This window comes from Staurois parvus, unplaced genomic scaffold, assembly GCF_062004578.1.
Source record: "Staurois parvus isolate SC_StPar_1 unplaced genomic scaffold, SC_StPar_1.0 ptg000096l, whole genome shotgun sequence".
Classification (NCBI taxonomy): domain Eukaryota; kingdom Metazoa; phylum Chordata; class Amphibia; order Anura; family Ranidae; genus Staurois; species Staurois parvus.
The window spans coordinates 17843364-17864118 of record NW_028317892.1 but is presented as its reverse complement, the minus strand read 5'-3'; the positions used below and the strand labels follow the sequence as shown (position 1 = coordinate 17864118).

At 45.1% G+C, this 20755-nt stretch overlaps 1 protein-coding gene across 2 annotated transcripts in view; it reads right to left on the bottom strand.

The window, feature by feature from the left end:
* Nucleotides 1-11051, bottom strand: part of ECPAS (Ecm29 proteasome adaptor and scaffold) — a 171195-nt gene extending 160144 nt beyond the window's left edge. For both annotated transcript variants that reach the window (XM_089670950.1, XM_089670951.1), the window contains exon 1: nucleotides 10896-11051. In XM_089670950.1, the coding sequence (XP_089527076.1) occupies nucleotides 10896-10956 (61 nt within the window). In that variant the 5' untranslated portion in view covers nucleotides 10957-11051. The remainder of the gene's footprint in view (nucleotides 1-10895) is intronic.
* Nucleotides 11052-20755: the final 9704 nt, after the last annotated feature.

Genomic DNA, 20755 nt, shown 5'->3' with positions numbered 1-20755 from the left:
AAGCATTTATTTATTTTTGCTATGCATTGGGAATGTGTCCAGAAAAGCACCCCAGAAAATTTGGTGTGAATGAGCCCTCAATCTGCTGATCTTCCATCCTGCTTTGTTTGCAAACATTCAGCCTACTCACAGAGTTTGCAGAGTTCCTCCTAACATCAGAGTTCCCAGTAGATCACCAAAATGAAAATTCTGGGCTGCAACCGAAAATTCAGGATGCATTTGGCCGAAAATTGAAACCAAAATGGACAGTTTTTGAAAAATAAAATTTTTGAATTTTTGAAAAGGGAATATAAATTCATTTTCAGCAGCGTTTTGGCCAGTAGGCTGCTTTCACACTGAAGAAGCTCAAGAAAAATACATCCCTTAAGGCTAGGTTCACACCTAAATGTTTTGCGGTGCATTTTGTAGAAACGCGTTACAGTCCATTTAACATGATGGGTGAAGTTCAAATCTCTTCTTTTTTTAGCTGGTGCTAATTTTGGAAAGGTTCAGGGACTGTTTAAACGCAAAACGGTGCCTTTTGGTTCAATAGACTTCAATGGAGATGTTGCAAAAACACAAGTAGCATTTATGTGTTTTCGATGCGTTTCATGTTTTGCATTTTTAATCTGCCCAGCAACAAGTTGGTCAAAAAAAATAATCACAAAAAAAAGTCAAAAACACACCAAAAACACTTGTGCAAACCACAAAAGTCACTGTATAACTGGATCAAATGCAAACTGCATAATTGTGAACCTAGCCTCAAATTCAATGTATGTCTTCACACTGGTCTGATGCACGTCCCTTGTGGTATTAAGAATCCAGCTTGCCTCATTTTTGGACAGGTTGAGTCACATGACCTATGAAAAACGCACCCTAAACAGTAAAATCGTGGGTAAAATTGCGGCAAAATAACAGGTAAAAGAATCCAATTCAGCATACTTAATGCAGCACGTCTGAGGGATTGAAGAGATTTCAAGGTGGCAAAGGGACAAAAAGAGCAAAGTGCGCAGACTAAGTATAGTGGGTGCGTAAACATGTATTTAAAGAAGACAACAAGCAACTCACATAAAGTAAGACATTATTCTTTTCATGGTTTTCAAAAAGGATTGTTAGCTGGGGGGGGGGGGGGGAGAGAGAGATTGGAAACAGCAAGTGTGGATCAATGAAGCACAGGCGAGGACAGGAAGTGATAGAATAAGAAGTGATGCCACAGGGTGTAACAACATGTTTTGGGGCCCACAGCTCTTTTTCAAGCCAGCTGTGCTTTATGGAACCACACATGCTGCTTCCTGTCTCCTGTAAGGCTGCCTGGTCACCCAGGCTACCACACTACCGCTTGCAGCAGCAGCTCCTCCTTGGGATCCTGGATGCCTCCTCCTCCCAGCTGCACCAATGACTGTAATGAATGGGATCATCCACACACTGGGAGTTGCCAAATATTGTGTGCTGTGTCCACCTCTCCACCTTGCTGCACTTAGAATGGCGGCCCCTTGCTGTCTCTCTTAGCTATTGCAGGAGTCATACAGACCAAATCCAGTGTATATATTGTGAGTTTCCTTGGTGTCTTCGCCAGCTGGAAATCCATTGAGAATAAAGATAGGCATAATTCGTCTTACTTTATGTGAGTTCCTAATTGACGTCTTTTAATAATTGTTTACACACTCACTACACTTAGTCTGAGATCTTTGCCTTTTATGTGATTGGGCTGAATATTTATTACCATTACTAGTGTGTACAGCTGTGATAGTTCACAATGATCACAAGCTACGAGCCAATCTGAATGGCTCTGAACATCATTATTGTGATCTCAGCTGTCCAATGACAGCTTACACCACAGCCTTTCATGGCGCACTGAACACCCAAGTGTGTTTTCAAAAATGTCAATCCACCCCTCTGCCGTTTTTCTATAGTACAGTGCTACAGAGGTGGTTGGTGATAACTTTTACTGATGGATTGACATATGATCTTAGAGCCAGTTCACACCACATGCAATCCAATTTTTTCCTCTGTATTAAAAACCCATGGACATTAGGTTACATGAATTCCAAAGGCACAGCTCACATCACTGCAATGCGTTCCAGTGCAGTCAACAAAAGTAGAACATGCTACATTTTTTTCTGCATGGAACACATTACAGCAAAAAATGAATAAAAAAGCAGATGGCAAAAGATGCACTGGAACGCATTGAAAACGCATCAAAAACATGCATGCAGAAACACATCTATATCGCAAAGTGTGGTGTGAACCAGCCCTAAGAAGCATATCCCCTAGCTAAATTACTAACTGGGCATCTGATGAACAAAAGGAAAAAAAGTTTGCAAATTAAGAGAAAATCCAAAAAAGTAACAGTAGTATGCAAACTAACATTTTTAGCAGAGTTTACAATTTGTATGTCCAAGTCGGAACACATATGGCTCAGGTTCTGCCTCTCAGTCTTACTTTTACACACTTAGGGAATTGTAACTTCTTGCAGTTAGTGGAGTAAGCACCACTTAAAAAAAAAAAAAAGAAAGAATACATAGTCAAGTGGCCCCAGCAGAAATTAAAAGAACTGTGTAACTTTGTAAAAACTTGCATTCATTTTATTGTAATACCTGTAGAATCTTGATCCCCCCAGAAGCCTGGCTGAAAAATCCCTAATTAACAATCCTGTGTTTTTTTTTTACTTCTGTAATGGTGGGAGTGGACATCCCACTAAATCACTTCTTGCTGGGTTTTCCTACCTTTATGAGCTCCCAAACATCTCCTTTCCCTCTCAATTCTGTTTGTTTAGAACAAACTGTAAGTACATGCTATTTGTGGTTATGTGTACTGCTCCACGCACACTACAAATCTCAAAGTCCCTAGTTTATTTTGGGATTGAGCAAGAGAAGGTGGCTACATTTATACATACAGTAGGACCATGGGGAATTAACGTAGCCACCCTTTAACAGGAAGTCAGATCACAGCACCAGAAAAAGAATATGGAGATTTGGAGGAGGCTGAGAGCAATAGAATAGAAGATGCTTTTTTGTCAAAGTGACTGTAAAGTCTTTTTTTTTTTTAAATAAACAAACATGTTATACTTACCTGCTCCATGTAATGTAATTGCATGGAGCTGTCCTGATCCTCCTCTTTTGGGGTCCCCTGCCAGCAGCCCTGGCTCCTTCATCTTCTCTATGCACCCCCATAGGAAGGCACTGGGACATAGGCATTTGCATTAAAGCGAAAATAAAGGTCCATTTTTTGGGTGGGAAAAAAAACAAACATGTTCTACTTACCTACTGTGTGCAGTGGTTTTGCATAGTGCAGCCTGGATCCTCCTCTTCTCGGATCCCCTGCCAACACTCCTGGCTCCTCCTTTCTTTCAAGTGTCCCCATAGCAAGCAGCTTGCTATGGGGGCACCCATGCAAGTGTGTTCCCAAGCCCCTGCTCCGTGTGTCTATTCACACACACAGCCACATCTTGGCCATGCCCTCTCTCTTCACTGCTTGTGATTGACAGCAATGGGAGCCAATAGCTCCCGCTCGCTGTCTCAGCCAATGAGGAGGCAGAGACCCGGGACAGCCGAGGCTATCATGCACATCACTGGATTGTGATGGGGCTCAGTTAAGTATTGAAGGTAAAAAACCTTGAGCCTTTACAACCACTTTAAAAAAGGTAAAAAAAAAAATGTTTCTTGGGTTTTCTTTTTCTATTTTGGGCTAACTTTCCATTGATAATAATAAACAAAAAAACACACAAAAAGAAATCCATTACCGTTTACCACCCCACCATAAGAAAGTCAAATTTGTCCTGAAAAAAACATGGTATAATCCTGGATACACAAAGTAGTTGCGATACATACAGTATTAAAGTTCCTAAACCCACAACAGTAAAATCAGTCTGTATATGCAGTAAAGCATGCTTGTTATACTCACTGTGGAACCTAAGGGGTTAATCCTTTGCATTGTGTAAAAATGTAGTTTGATCCTGACTTCTCTGATCCCCCCTTTTTTCCAGTGTCCCCCACTTACCTCCTGATAAGACATATCATGTGGAGATACTCTGCACCAGCTCAGTTTGGTGTGTATTGCTAGAGCGTTCTAGCATCTACAAACTATGGGATATATACTGGAATTTTTATTTATTTCATACTAGTTTGGCGGCAATCACCAACTTATAGTGGGACTGCGGTCAATCTGACACTAACTGGCACTTTGTGGAAACCAGTACACTAATACAGTGATCAGTGCTATAATATACACTGATACTGTTCAAATGACACTGGTTGTGAAAGGGTTAACATCTAGGGGCAATCAAAGGGTCAAGTGTATGCCTAACAGTGCTTTGTGCGTGTGTACAGTATGGTGCTTTTACTAGGAAATAAGCTGGTTTTTATTCCCTGCTTTGCAAGGAAGCAAAAACTAGCAGATCTCCACTGATAGGCCAGAGCTCTATTTTTTACATACACAGAGCTCTATCCTGTCAGTCTTTTCGCTAATCACAGGGTCCCAGCCATCAATCATTGGCCGGGACCTGCTGATCAGCTCATCCTATGCCTAATCACAGCACAGCCAGGGCAGCGAGAGCGTCCCCTACCTGGAAGGCCTGGATCATGTACTAGGTACGTGGTCCAGCGCAGAAGAGCTGCCTTGCCACCACACATGTAAGTAATGGTCAACAAGCGGTTAATGTGGTCTGGAGCAGTGTTGCTTTTTTTGACAGCTAGAGATGCCAACTTCTTCTCTGAATATACTGTAATGCCAGCTATGCTATTAATCATAGCAGACAGTTACAATACATTGGGGGTGGGGTGGTCCCAGAAGCAGGGCAAAGACTGGACATGCTACACCCATCCTGTGTGCAACCATGACTTTTTTTGTGCACAGCCATCCAGAGCAGTGTGCTTACAGTGAAGCACCAACACACCGCGCCCCAGTAAAACACTCCCAGCACATAGTTGACCCTTTGATCACCCCCATTTTAACCCCTTCCTGCCCAGTGCCATTAGTACAGTGTCAGTGCTTTATTTTAGCACTGAGTACTGTATTGGTGTCACTGGGGATGTCAGAGATAGCAAGTCAGTTCCCCCCAGTGTCAGAATTCCCACCGCAATCACTTTATTTATTTTTTTTATAATAAAGCATTTCATACCATGATATTGCACGACGAGTGTGCGCCCTGTTGTGTTTTTTCATGGCGCCACTCTTTGCAGCATTCTCCAATAACCCTTCACTGAAACAAAATGTTTTTTATGAGCCCTGTTCCACAATGCTGTAATGAGGTACACTGCATGTCTGCATTTTTAGAACCCATTCAGATTAGCTCAGTTTTACGTTGCAAGATGTCTGTTTTGTAGGGTGGGGCAGAGGACTGTTTCAGCACATTGCACGGTTTACTTTTTGGTTTTTTACTTTGAGAATATATAAAGTTGCAATCCATTCAAGGCTCCACTCTACAGTGTATTGGGCTGTGATGACCTTCAGTGCCATCCGATAGCTGTGGGAATAGGCATCATGTCAGCATTTCTCTCCACCATCCATCACATCAGTGTGTAAACAGGGCACATTGAAAGCAATTGCTTGTGATCTTGTGGTGATTCCCATTGATCAGGTGCAGGAAAACACAGTTCACCACACACAAGTGTAAATAGGTCCTTATGTAGCACAACTCAAGAAACACAAACACTTGAATGAAGTGTCATTCTGACACTTCAGTAATGTAAAAAAAAAAAAAAAAAAAAAAAAAAGACAGTGTTTTAACAAAACATTGTATCACCCTACACCAGGGGTCTGCAACCTTTAAGACATAAAGAGCCACTTGGACCCGTTTCCGAGAGGGAAAAAAAGACTGGGAGCCGCAAAACCATTGCAACATTTAAAACAAATCCGACACTGCATATATTGCAAAAAGCGCTCTGGTCATGAAGGGGGTTTAAGGGCCCAGTAAGCAAAGGGTTAACCAGGGCCACAGTGTATCGTCATAATCACAATCATAGCCTTAGGTCAGTGGTGGGCAACCTTTTTTTTCAACTGAGCCAAATCTCGCCAAAACCACGATTGAAATTTATTTTGAGAGCCACATTTTTAAAACTGAAAATACATCCCCCATATAGTAATTCATCCCCCATAGTAATTCATCCCCCATATAGTAATTCATCCCCCATAGTAATTAATTCATCCCCCATATAGTAATTCATCCCCCATAGTAATTCATCCCCCATATAGTAATTCATCCCCCATAGTAATTCATCCCCCATATAGTAATTAATCCCCCCTATAGTAATTCATCCCCCATATAGTAATTCATCCCCCCTATAGTAATTCATCCCCCATATTAAGTCCCCAAGTCCCCCCTGTGTCAATTCACTTACCTTTGCTCCGCGCGTTCCTCTCGCCGTGTTCCCGCACCGTTCCGGTGTTGCGTGAAAATCTGTCTCCTATGAGGATCTGTCCCCCTCGACGTATCTGCGCATGTGCCAGTTTCAGGCATTAGCAGCCGATCGGCGATCTCCGGCACATGCGCAGATACGTCGAGGGGGACAGATCCTCATAGGAGACAGATTTTCATGCTACACCGGTCTTCAGGGCGGACTGTGAGAGGAGCCTACCGGGAGCCTAGCTCCGCGGGCCGGATTAAAAGGTCCGCCGGGCCGTAGTTTGCCCATTGCTGCCCTATTGCCTGTCACCTGGTGGGCAGTGTGCTCCGGAGCCGCAGCCAAGGTGGAAAAGAGCCGCATGCGGCTCTGGAGCCGCAGGTTGCCGACACCCGCCCTACACAATGGACACCAGTCTGTCTGTGTTTTAGTATGCAAGCTGGTGAGAACAAGCACTTCATATCTGCAACAGCAATAGAAATTTCTGTGCGAATTCTGCACAGCATCAGAATCGCACGCCGTTCATGTGAACCGCTGCGGGTGTGTATGTTAACAAAACACCTCGAAATAGGTCCACAAAACGCTGTGCGATGTGCAGAATCGGATCGCATAGGTGTGAATACCCATGCGATCCGATTCTAGTGTAGACCCAAAAAAAGGGTCCTGCACCTTTTTGATGTGGGTGTGGTGCGATTTGAGCCATACAGACTTTATGGCTCCTATCGCACCTCACACAAATCGCATGTTATTTGCACAGGAATGCAGTGCGGTTCCTGTGTGAATCACATGCGATGTACCGAACCGCATATATGTGAACCCAGCCTTGGTGTCCTGACAGCTTCTGCTGGAGGGAACTATCGTTAACCACTTGCCCTCCAGAGGATTTATCCCACTTCCTGACCAGGCCACTTTTTTGTGTTAAAGAGCTGCATTACTTTAACTGACAGTTGCGCGATCATGCAACGCTGCACCCAAATGAAATTTACATCCTTTTTTTTCCCCCATGAATTGAGCTTTCTTTCAGTGGCATTTGATTGCCTGTGCTTTTTACATTTTTTGCACTATAAAAAAATAAAAGACTGACAATTTTGAGAATTAAAAACCAATATTGTTGACTTTTTGCTATTAAACATGTCCAGCAAAAAAAAATTTTTTTTAAATCAAATTATGTCATAAATTTAGGCCAAAAGGCATTCTGCTACATGTCTTTACTACAAAAAAATCCCAATACGTGTAAATTAATTGGTTTATGTGAAAGTTATAGCATTTACAAATGGCGGTATATATACACTGGGATTTATTTGTTAAATTTGTACTAGTAATGGCGGCAGTCAGCAACTTATAGCGGGACTGCGTTGGGCATTCTGATGTTGGGGGGGGGACTAACTTGGTGTCACTGACATCCCCAATCACACCATTACAGTGATCAGTGCTAATAAAAAGCACTGACACTGTACTAATGGCACTGGGCAGGAAGGGCTTAACATGAGGGGCGATAAAAGGGTTAACTGTGTGCTGTTTTACTAGGGGCTGTGTGTTGGTGCTTCACTCTAAGCACACTGCTTTGCATGGCTGATATTCAAAGCAGTGTGCATGAGCTGACAGGGAGGAGAACTGTTTTGTTTACAAACAGTCCCCCTCCCCCACCCCCACCCCTTGGAGATGCTTGGCAATCACTGGGGGGGGGGGGGGTCGGACAGTAGTCACCGGCAAGGACTCGGTGATTGACAGCCAGGGCCGTGAATGGGCTGTGTCCCTCGGATACAATGCATCACTGATCACGTTAAAGAGCTAATGACTTTGGCTCTTTACCATGTGATCAGCTGTGTCCAATCACAGCTGATCACATGTAAACAAATGCTGATTGTTGGCATTCCCTTTCCTCAGCTGTCCTGTGACAGGTACACTTACACTGATAATCAAGACACTGATCATCAGTGCCCTGATAATCAATTCAGCATATGAACGCCAATCAGTGCATCCCCACAAGTGCCACCTATCAGTGCAGCCTCATCAGTGAAGAAAATAATTTATTTTCTTCATTTTCTATCATAACATTTTGCAAGACTGTTTTTTTCAAAAACTTTCAGACTTTTTGCATTTGTTTAGCAAAAAATAAAAATCCTAGTGGTGATTAAATGCCACCAAAAAAAAAGCTCTATTTATCTAAGAATAAATAAAAGATAAAAATGTCATATTGGCTCTTATCCGTAGCTATACCACTTATCTGTAGCTTTACCACTCTGAATATAGTATACAATTTGAAATACATGGATGGTTTCTTGTACTTTTTCCCTCTATTTCCGACCAACTATGGTATATTCCTATTATTGTTTGTCCATTTGCAGTACCATATGGGTGGACGGTCGCTTGTTTTTTTTTTATCCAATTGTTATTTTTGGCATTGTACACGTTCTCTGTGTTTATGCTGTACTGTAAGCGTGACGATAATAGAGCAGTTTTGTTAACAAAAAAAAAAATTCATAAGGGTACAGTGTTGCATGATCGTGCAATTGTCATGCAAAGTATGACAGCAATGAAAGCTGAAAACCAGCCTGGGCAGGAAGGGGGTAAAAATGCTGATATTGAAGTGGTTAAGCTGCAATATAATAAATGGGCTTAATGCTTTAACCACTTGCCTACAGGGCACTTATACCCCCTTCCTACCAAGGCTATACCCATATGAAATTTTTAACATTTTTTTGTGACAGACAGAGCTTTATTTGGGTGGTATTTAATCACCTCTGGGTTTTTTATTTTTTCTTAAACCAAAAACCACTGAAATTTTTGAAAAAAAAATTTTTTTCATAGTTTTTGTTATAAAATTTTGAAAAATAAGTGATTTTTCTCCTTCGCTGATGTGCGCTAATGAGGCTACAGTGATGGGCACTGATGGGCATTGACAGGCATCACTGATGGGCACTGAAAGGCAGCACTCATATGCTGCACTGACGGGCACTGAGAGGCAGCACTGATAGTTTGCACCAAAAGGCAGCTCAGATGGGCACTGATATGTGGCATTGATGTGCACTGGTAGGCACTAAAATGTGGCACTGATGGGCACTGGCAGGTGGCATGGATGAGCATTGACAGCTGGCACTGCTGGGGCTACACTGATCATCAGGGCACACTGATCATCAGTGCCCTGATGATCACTGTACATGTCCCCTCCGAGGAATGCCGATTACCGGCTCTCCTTTCCTCTCGAGCTGTCATAGTGACAGCTTGTGTGGAGAGCAATGCCGATAACTGGCATTTCCCTGTTTATATGTGATCAGCTGTGATTGGACACAGCTGATCACATGACCGAGCCGACATCTTTGGCTCTTTCCGTTGATTGGTGATCCGCTGTGTCCAAGGGACACAGCGCACTGCCGATTGCTGCGCATGCGTGAGAATGAGAGAACTGCCTTGCACCCGTCATTGTACTATATGCCAGCCGGGAGGCGGTTAAAATGTGTTGCAATCAACTGGCTCAACACACTGAAAACACCTATCATTAGAAATGATAAGGATCAATGGAACAAAATCTAAACATTGCTGATTTGTTTTTAACCCCAGTCTTAGCCCTGGTTCACAACACTGCGATTTCAGGTGCGATTTGGAAATCGAAAAAGTACATGAAAAAGGATCTAATGAATGTCTTCACATTTGCTGCAGCGCGATTTCAAAAGTAGTTTTTGTATTACTTTTTCTGCAGTTTGTTGCGATTTCACATACACATACTAAAATAGAAATCGCATTGCCAAATGCAATGGAAAAAACACAAAAAAATTGTTGGGAAATCTTCACAACGCACATTGCAATGGAAAAACACAAGAAATCGTTGGGAAAACTTCACAATGCAATGGAAAAAAAAAAAAAAAAAAATCATTGGGAAATCTTCGCAAGTTGCACACAAATCTTTAGAAAACGTGGCAAAAACACAAACAAAAGGCGTGATTTTAAACCGCATCCAGTGTAAAGGAAGCCTTAGGAACCTGCTCCACCATCTTCATAGGCTCCTATGGAGTTATTCTATAGGTAGTCAAGTTCATAAAACCTCCATCCTCAGTCCTGGATTCTAGTATGTATGGCTGTGAGTTAGGGGCCTTAGACTGAAAGCTCATTGCAGGTACAGATTGATGCTTTGTACAGTATGTAAAGCACCGCATATATTATCAGCACTATATAAGTACCTGTACTAAATCATCACCCCCATGGCTAGCACTCTACTAGGCCCAGCAGAAGAGTGTAAGGTGCAGTGAGCCTAGCTGGGAATTTTGGTTTCACTTCCAGCCCATGACTGTGCAAAGTGGTGCAGAGAGGCCTGAGAATGCCATGTAACCATCCAGGCCCTGTCCCTGCCTCTCCCCCAGCCTCACTCATGCCCTCCCTATGCCCAGCACTGCCTGTGTCAGTCGGGCTCATGCCTCCTCCTGTGAGAGCACAGCAGATAGCGGGGGCTGAGGTGGGCTCTCCCTCTCCTGCCTGACACAGCACTCAATACAGAGTACATATTCACCGAGTCACAGCCGTCAATGGCTGCCCGCTCCCAGCAAGACCCGAAGCACACAAGCTCCCTGGCTCACTTACTCAGCTCGTCCTGGGCAGCGGCGGCAGCAGAGGCGGTAGCTGAAGGCACGGCAGCAGCCATGTTCACCGGTAGAGCTAGCAGAGGGCGGAGGCAGTGGGCGGGGCCTGCTCTGGGCGCTGGGTGGAAGTGCTTTCTTTTTCTTGCTGTCTGTCATAGACTGTGTTCTGATCAGGAATAGCACTGAGCAGGCGTGCTGCTGGAATGAGCCTTGTGCATGTCCCCGAGATCCCTGCCTCTGTGCATGACCCCGAGATCCCTGCCTCTGTGCATGTCCCCGAGATCCCTGCCTCTGTGCATGTCCCCGAGATCCCTGCCTCTGTGCATGACCCCGAGATCCCTGCCTCTGTGCATGTCCCCGAGATCCCTGCCTCTGTGCATGTCCCCGAGATCCCTGCCTCTGTGCATGTCCCCGAGATCCCTGCCTCTGTGCATGTCCCCGAGATCCCTGCCTCTGTGCATGTCCCCGAGATCCCTGCCTCTGTGCATGTCCCCGAGATCCCTGCCTCTGTGCATGACCCCGAGATCCCTGCCTCTGTGCATGTCCCCGAGATCCCTGCCTCTGTGCTCAGCACGGTTTTTTTCTATCTGGTAGTAGTATATATTTAGAAAGAGCTCGTCCATCCTCTCAGTGTAACCCTCCGCCTACTGAAGCCTTTTTAGTCAATGGGACTGGCAAGATGCAACCAGGGGCGGACTGACCATTTGGAAACTCGGGCACTGCCCAAGGGCCCGGGGTCAGTAGAAGGCCCCATGAGATGCCCCTGGTACCTTTTTCATAGGTTTTTTTGAGTTTGGGCAAGGACACAGGGGCCCCATGATCCCCTATTGCCTGGGGGCCCCATGAGTTGTCAGTCCGCCCCTGGATGCAACCTAAAGAATGACCCCAGGTTTGGTGGGGCAGATAGGTGACTGGTTGTAAACTCCGACAATATACTTCTCTCATTTGCTCCCTTTTGGATTGGCAAAGTAGAACTAATAGCAAAGTGTGTTTTTCTTTTATCATTTTGAATTAGGAAATAAACATCAGAGTTTTATTTGTTATCTGTGCATCATTGGGGAGATTTCCCTTCACTTCCTGTCCCATAGCCACAACAGGAAGTGAGGGTTAGTTCACACTAGATGTAGTTTAGTGCGCTTTTTTCTGCATCAAAAATGCATGCAGTATTTTCCATGTATTCCAAGGGCCCTAGTTCACACTAGTACAGTCAGTTCCAGTCAGTGTCCGGAGCAGAAAAAACAGTAGAACACGCTGCATTTTTTCTGCACAGAACAATACTGGAACATGGCAAACTGCATCAAAATTGCACCTGAACTGCATGTGGTGTGAACTGTCAGCAAAAACGTATCCGAATGTGTCCGGAGTGCATTTTTGTAGTGTGAACTGGCCCTGAGAGCAAAACCCTGAAAAGTGATGCCAAAAATAGGTCACAGGAGTGCAGAACGAACTGTACTCCTGTGGTCCACCCAAATGAGCTTTGGCTGTACTCCTTTAAGATAAAGTTATAATACAGATATTGTTTTTTTAAATGACAAACAAGGGTTTCTTTTCATGAATATTGTCATTCAACAATTAGTTGTTGTTTTTCACAATTCTTAAACAATTAAAATAAACAAAACACGCTTTTTATTATTTTGAGCAGCGTTAGTTAAAAAGTAAATAGTGTTACTGCACATAAAATTGCACATTGTATTCTAGAATTTGTCCTGTTTAAAATGACACTAAAATGATGATTCTGGTACAAAGCATTGCAAAGTTAATTTCAAATGAAATGAAGTGGGGGTTTTTTTCCAGTTTTGCGCTTTTTTCAATGTGAAATGTGTAAATATATGTTAAGTTGTAAAAAATATTAATGAATAGAGCACACAAAAACAACAAAAAAATTAGATATTATTACTTAATAAAATGGAAACAAAAAAAATACTAATTGAATGGAGAAGGAGAATAAGGAGTCAATTAGAGCTGATTAGAGTAAACTAAGGGTTAATAAGGGGTTAAACAGAGTAACATTTAATTTTAAAAAAAAACTTTTTCTTATACTTGTCAGGTTGCTTTAACTGACTTCATCTGTGGAAAGTTTGTCTCTTTGATCTGTATCTGAATAAACAGAAAGATACAAAATGAAACAATGTTTCTTTGTATGTTTCTGAGCACTGTTACTGATAAACATTGCCAAACTGCTTTCTTTTTTTGACTGCTCCAACTGTCAGAACTTTTTCTGTGTACTTGGCAATGCCCCTTTCAATCAGAGTTGAATTGCCTACTAGGAAGGGGGAGGTCCTGGCAGCAGGGCAGAAGTACTGGATGTGTTACAATGACTACATTTTTTGGGTGCGTGTAACACACCCAGAGTCTGCAACTGTTTTAACTGGAACTGCAAATTCTTACTAAGCCTAAGGGCCAATTCACACTATATGTAGTGACAGGCGTTTTACTACATGGTAAAGCTTCTGTCACCACAGGGGGCACACAGAAAACAAATGTTTCCTATGTACCCCATTCACACTGCAAGGGAGCATTGTGCTGCAGCATGCTGCGATAAAAAGCACACATGCTGCATTTTATCGCAGTGCCTTGGCCCAAATCACACCGCAGTGTAGGGCATTGCACTGCCAGACACTGCTGCGAATGCAGTGTACATTTTGTACACTTAAAATAAAGCTCTGACAGAGCAACAAAAAAAAGCAGCAGTGCGTTGAATCGCACACCACACTATCCCCTAGTGCAGCTGGCAACAGAGATCTGTCACAACGCTAAAGCGCTGTGGCAGCTTTCCTAATAATGTGAATTCACCCTAAATCTACTCCCACCACCATTCTAAGACTATTCTTATAAAAGGAAAGATGTCTATACTCACCTATTCTGAAGCTACTCCAGTCTGCTCACTAGATTGTTTCCCAGCACCTGCTTCTGTGTAGAGAAGAGGCAGCGACATCAGCTGCACAGCCTGGGTGGTGATGTCACCCATAGGCTTACTATGTGGCATCTGGTGTCGGCTGTCCCTCCTCTACACTGAACTTGGTGCTGAAAGCCGGTCATGTGACTAGACTGGAGCTGCTCTAGAATATCTTTCCTTTAACAGGGCAGATAGGCTGGGAATAATGGGGGTGGTCATGGCTTAGTTAGAATTTGACTGGAATTCCACTTTAAGGTTATACCCTCTGCCCTCTTCTGCTGGTTCTACACTGTATAATTGTCTCTTCATACACACTTTGAAGATTTGGGTGTTACAAACATCATCATGGGCCATTGGCCTTTAGTTTTTGCCCTGGCCTACTGGCGAGTCCACAATTTGGTACACAGTGGTGTTATACCTGTAGGATTCTGAGCATGACAGTTGATGGGGAAGGGGAGGCCTCATTATCAGAATCAGGCTCAGAATATGAACCTGTGACAATGGGTGGAAGGTAACGCTGTGGAGAGCTGTCTGTGTTGTATACACTGCTGAAAAAAATTAAAGGAACACTTTGAAAACACATCAGATCTCAATGGGGAAAAATATCATGCTGGATATCTATACTGATATGGACTGGGTAATGTGTTGGGAACATAAGGATGCCCCATCGTTTGATGGAAATGAAAATTATCAACCTACAGAGGACTGAATTCAAAGACACCCCGCAAATCAAAGTGAAAAAATGTTGCAGCAGGCTAGTCCATTTTGCTGAAATTTAATTGCAGCAACTCAAAATGGTACTCAGTAGTTTGTATGGCCTCCATGTGCTTGTATGCATGCCTGACAACATCAAAGTATGCTCCTAATGAGACGACGGATGGTGTCCTGGGGTATTTCCTCCCAGATCTGGGCCAGGGCACCACTGAGTTCCTGGACAGTCTGAGGTGCAACCTGGCTGCGTCGGATGGACTAAAACATTATATCCCAGAGATGTTCTATTGGATTTAGGTCAGGTGAGTGTGGAGACCATTCAATAGAATCAATTCCTTCATCCTCCAGGAACTGCCTGCATACTCTCGCCACCTGACGGCGTCGTTGAATGGACCAAAACATGATATCCCAGAGGTGTTCTATTGGATTTAGGTCAGGTGAGTGTGGAGGCCATTCAATGATATCAATTCTTTCATCCTCCAGGAACTGCCTGCATACTCTCGCCACCTGAGGCCGGGCATTGTCATGCACCAGGAGGAATTCAGGACCCACTGCACCAGCGTAGGGTCTGACAATGAGTCCAAAGATTTCATCCCGATACCTAATGGCAGTCAGGGTGCCATTATCTAGCTTGTAGAGGTCTATGCGTCCCTCCATGGATATGCCTTCCCAGACCATCACTGATCCACCACCAAAACGGTCATGCTGAACAATGTTACAGGCAGTATAACGTTTTCCACAGCTTCTCCAGACCCTTTCATGTCTGTCACATGTGCTCAGGGTGAACCTGTTCTGATCTGTTAAAAGCACAGGGCACCAGTGGCAGACCTGCCAATTTTGGTGTTCAGTGGCAAATGCCAATCAAGCTTTATAGTGCTGGGCAGTGAGCACAGGGACACTAGAGGACGTTGGGCCCTCAGGTCACCCCCATGAAATCTGTTTCTGATTGGTCAGAGACATTCACACCAGTGGCCTGCTGAAGGTCAATTTGTAGGGCTCTGGCAGTGCTCCTCCTGTTCCTCCTTATCACCTCATGCTACCAGAAGTGACACTGACCCTAGCCAAATGCAAAACTAGTGCAAAACAGAAAAGATGAGTAGGGAAAAAATGTCAGTGGCCTCTACCTGTAAAACTATTCCTGTTTTGGTGGTCATCTCATTGTTGCCCATCTAGTGCACCTGTTGTTAATTTCATTAACACCAAAGCAGCTGAAACTGATTAACAACCCGCTCTGCTACTTAACTGACCAGATCAATATCCCAGGAGTTTCATTGACTTGATGCTACACTCTGATTAGAAGTGTTCCTTTAATTTTTTATGAGCAGTGTAGTTTCCTCCAATCTTAAAAGGACAAGATGCCACTTTTTTTTTAACACAAAATTGTCACTTTAGCAAGATATTTCACTTACCCTGACCCTAGCAGAATACATTTTAGCCTAAATGTATGAAGAAATTTGATTGTATTGGATATGTTTTATAATAGAAAGTAAAAATAAAATTGTCCCACAAATTTCAGTCTTATTTATTTATACATAAAAAAATAAAAAGCAAGTGGTGATAAAATACCACCAAAATAAAACTCTCTTTGTGTGAGCAAAAATGATATAAATGTAATTTTGGTACAGTGTTGCATGACTAAGCAATTGCCAGATAAAGTAGCACACTGCTGAATATAAAAAAATGGCCTGGTCATGAAAGGGGCAAAATCTTTGGGAGGTCAAGTGGTTAAAGTGGTTAAAGTGGTTAAAGTAAACACAGTGCCATCATCCACACACATAAAGAGAAGGGATAATGTAAATTAAACATTTAGTATCACTTTAAGAAAAAAATATATTTTTTTGTGAACTTCTCCTTGCAATAAATGCAATATTGTGTAGATATTGGATAAAAAGTTTAGTGCAATTTTGGGCATCAATTTATAAAAAAGATATCAGAGAAAGTGCAGGGAAGGGCAACCAAACTGAGAAGAGTTGAGAAGAGGAGATTAAGGGGGGATATGATCACCATGTATAAACACATAGGTGGTCCATATAGGGAACGTGGTGTAGAGTTAAGTACACGTGATCAGAAAATCGTAAGAAAAATACAATTTTTGAAGCGATCATACGATAATCTGAAACAGTTTTTGTCCAAAATTGTTTGAAGGGATAAGCACGAAAATATTTCTCATATTATACCAGAACAGACGATTTTCATTTAATCAGTAGTTTTCATCCGAAAACACAATACAAATACAAAAGAAACCACTTCATTTTCGATATGGAAACTAGCATGAAAAAAAAAAAAACAATCATGTGTCCAATATTCTCATCGTATGTACGGTGCTTTATTCATTTTCAGGTCATCACAGAGGACAAGGGGACACTCTTTACGTCTGGATGAAAGCGACAAAACCCATGACCCTGCATTCACTATATCTGGTCTCCCACAGTACACAGAACATGGTAATTAAATTATTTTAGTAAATATAAACTACTAAATACCTTTTCTCTTCTGCAATATATAGGAGTCTTGTGACTTCTGTCAGTGTCCAGATGAGCACTGGTTAATCTTAGAGGAAAAGTTTTCACTCTTCCCTGATTGTCCTATGAGGCTGCATAACCCCCTGCATAAACTCTCTAGCCATACACACCAAACTGAGCATGTACAGAGTGACTCCTAGAGGTCTGTACTGTCAGCAGTTAGATTGGGGACAGTAGAAGAAGGGGAGGATCAGGGAAGACAGGATCAAACAGCGGTTTTACACAATGCAGAGGATTAACCCCTTAGAATCCACAGTGAGTATAACAAGCATGATTGACTGCACATACAGAATGATTTTACTGTTGTGGGTTTAGTAACACTTTAATCTCCAAATATGGAAAGGCTTCTTTGCAGAACTGTGAAAATGTGGAACAGACTCCCTCAAGAGCTGGTTCTGGCCAGCTCTGCAGATGGTTTTAAAGAAGAGCTGGAAGAGCCTACAGCGCACTGCCACCTAGGGGTGTCTGAGCACAGCACAGGCTGACAATCTCTCTGTGTGGGAAGCCGCCACGTCTTGAATGATCCTTCAGCTGAGGGGATGGGTGGCAGAGGGGAAGAAGAAAGGACATAGGAAGATGCTGGGTGTATGGAGGCCAGTGCAGTAGCTGAGCTGCCGTGCCTTCCAGTGTTCCTCTCAGACTCAGTCCCTCACTGCAAGCCGGTTGGCGACTTCTGATCACTGTGGAGTTCCAGCCCTTCTCTTCCCATTCATCAGCAGAGCTGCACCTGCAGAGGAAGGAAATGTCTGACTCTGATGTCTCGTGTCTTTGTGAGTGTAACCCGGCCATCCATCACATGTGCAATGTGTCAGTGAGTGATAACATCATCACGATCCCACAGCCTGATTTTCTAGTGTCTGCTGGGCCTGCTGATCTGTGTCGGTGATGGTGATGGTGTGTTGTGTCGGATCTGTCACTGTGTGGGATCGCTCAGTTCAAGTGTTCTGTGTGTGTGTAGGCTTGGCTGCCTGCTGAGTTTTAACTCTCCCCATTGCCTGGGTTATTCCAGCCCGGGATCCATCATCCCCCACTCACTGCAACTGTCACACTGTCAGCCACAGATACAGTCCATCCATTACACTGGTTTTGTCTTTAATATTGGTGCTGGTGGCATCTTATGGCACTTATTTTTGCAAATTAAAAGAAAATTTGCAGTTTCATGTTTTGTTGATTTAATATTTTCTGTTTTTTAACAAAAAATAAAAATGGGGGGGGGGGCGGCACAAGTAGCTGTTCTTGTCTAGGGCGCAAAATAGTCTAGCACTGGCCCTGGCTGGATGTACCTGGATTTACATTCCACTGGATCTACTGTGGGTATTGGATTACATATATGGAGCTTTTAAAATTTTTTTGAGTGTTTATATATTTTTATTGGGTGGTCTAGATCAGGGGTCTCCAAACTTTCCAAAAAAAGAGCCAGTTTACTGTCCTTCAAACTTTAGGAGGGCCGGACTGTGGCCAGCAGGAGTAGAAAGTGTCTTGGTGTCAGTGGGAGTAAACAGTGTCCCATCATTGGTGTCAGTGGGAGGAATAGTGCTCCATCATTGGTATCAGGTCAAGGAGTAGTGCCTCATTGTTGGTGTCAGTGGGAGGAATAGTACCTCATTGTCAGTGGCAGAAACTATGCCCCACTGTTGCTGACAGTGAGGGGAAAATGGCCCAAGGGCCGGATAAAAGCAAGCAAAGGGCCACATCTGGCCCTGGGCCACAGTTTGGAGACCACTGGTCTAGATCACTGTTTCTCAACATTTTTTTAGTCATGGCACCCTGTAAAATTATGGACAGTCTTGAGGCACCCTATTCTAATATCTAAAAACTGTTCCAATAATTTTATATAATGCAGCAACACCCACACATGTAGGACAACCAACATTAACAGTGATGGTCAGTGGTCAGTGGAACTTGGCACCCTTGTGCTGCTGGTCAGTGGAACTTTGCCCCCTTGAGCTGGTGGTCAGTGGAACTTGGCACCCTTGTGCTGCTGGTCATTGGAACTTTGCCCCCTTGAGCTGGTGGTTAGTAGAACTGTGCCCCCTTGTGCTGCTGGTCAGTGGAACTTTGCCCCCTTGAGCTGGTGGTCAGTGGAACTTGGCACCCTTGTGCTGCTGGTCAGTGGAACTTTGCCCCCTCGTGCCGGTGGTCGGTGGAACTTTGCCCCCTCGTGCCGGTGGTCGGTGGAACTTTGTCCCCTCGTGCCGGTGGTCGGTGGAACTTTGCCCCCTCGTGCCGCTGGTCGCTGGAACTTTGCCCCCTCGTGCCGCTGGTCGGTGGAACTTTGCCCCCTCGAGCCACTGGTCGGTGGAACTTTGCCCCCACGTGCCGGAGGTCGGTGGAACTTTGCCCCCTCGTGGTCGGTGGAACTTTGCCCCCTCGAGCCACTGGTCGGTGGAACTTTGCCCCCACGTGCCGGAGGTCGGTGGAACTTTGCCCCCTCGTGCCGGTGGAACTTTGCCCCCTCGTGCCGGTGTTCGGTGGAACTTTGCCCCCTCGTGCCGGTGGTCGGTGGAACTTTGCCCCCTCGTGCCGGTGGTCGGTTGAACTTTGCCCCCTCGTGCCGGTGGAACTTTGCCCCCTCGTGCCGCTGGTCGGGAAAACTTTGCCCCCTCGTGCCGCTGGTCGGTGGAACTTTGCCCCTTCGTGCCGGTGGTCGGTGGAACTTTGCCCCCTCGTGTCGGTGGTCGGTGGAACTTTGCCCCCTCGTGCCGGTGGTCGGTGGAACTTTGCCCCCTCGTGCCGCTGGACGGTGGAACTTTGCCCCCTCGTGCCGCTGGTCGGTGGAACTTTGCCCCCTCGAGCCACTGGTCGGTGGAACTTTGCCCCCACGTGCCGGAGGTCGGTGGAACTTTGCCCCCTCCTGCCGGTGGTCGGTGGAACTTTGCCCCCTCGTGCCGGTGGTCGGTGGAACTTTGCCCCCTCGTGCTGGTGGTCGGTTGAACTTTGCCCCCTCGTGCCGGTGGAACTTTGCCCCCTCGTGCCGGAGGTCAGTGGAACTTTGCCCCCTCGTGCCGGTGGTCAGTGGAACTTTGCCCCCTCGTGCCGGTGGAACTTTGCCCCCACGTGCTGGTGGTTGGTTGAACTTTGCCCCCTCGTGCCGGTGGAACTTTGCCCCCTCGTGCCGCTGGTCGGGAAAACTTTGCCCCCTCATGCCGGTGGTCGGTGGAACTTTGCCCCCTCATGCCGGTGGTCGGTGGAACTTTGCCCCCTTGTGCCGGTGGAACTTTGCCCCCTCATGCCGGTGGTCGGTGGAACTTTGCCCCCTCGTGCCGCTGGTCGGTGGAACTTTGCCCCTTCATGCCGGTGGTCTGTGGAACTTTGCCCCCTCATGTCGGTGGTCGGTGGAACTTTGCCCTCTCGTGCCAGTGGTCGGTGGAACTTTGCCCCCTCGTGCCGCTGGTCGGTGGAACTTTGCCCCTTCGTGCCGCTGGTCGGTGGAACTTTGCCCCCTCGAGCCACTGGTCGGTGGAACTTTGCCCCCTCGTGCCGGTGGAACTTTGCCCCCTCGTGCCGGTGGTCGGTGGAACTTTGCCCCCTCGTGCTGGTGGTCGGTTGAACTTTGCCCCCTCGTGCCGGTGGAACTTTGCCCCCTCGTGCCGCTGGTCGGTGGAACTTTGCCCCCTCGTGCCGGTGGAACTTTGCCCCCTCGTGCCGCTGGTCGGGAAAACTTTGCCCCCTCATGCCGGTGGTCGGTGGAACTTTGCACCCTCATGCCGGTGGTCGGTGGAACTTTGCCCC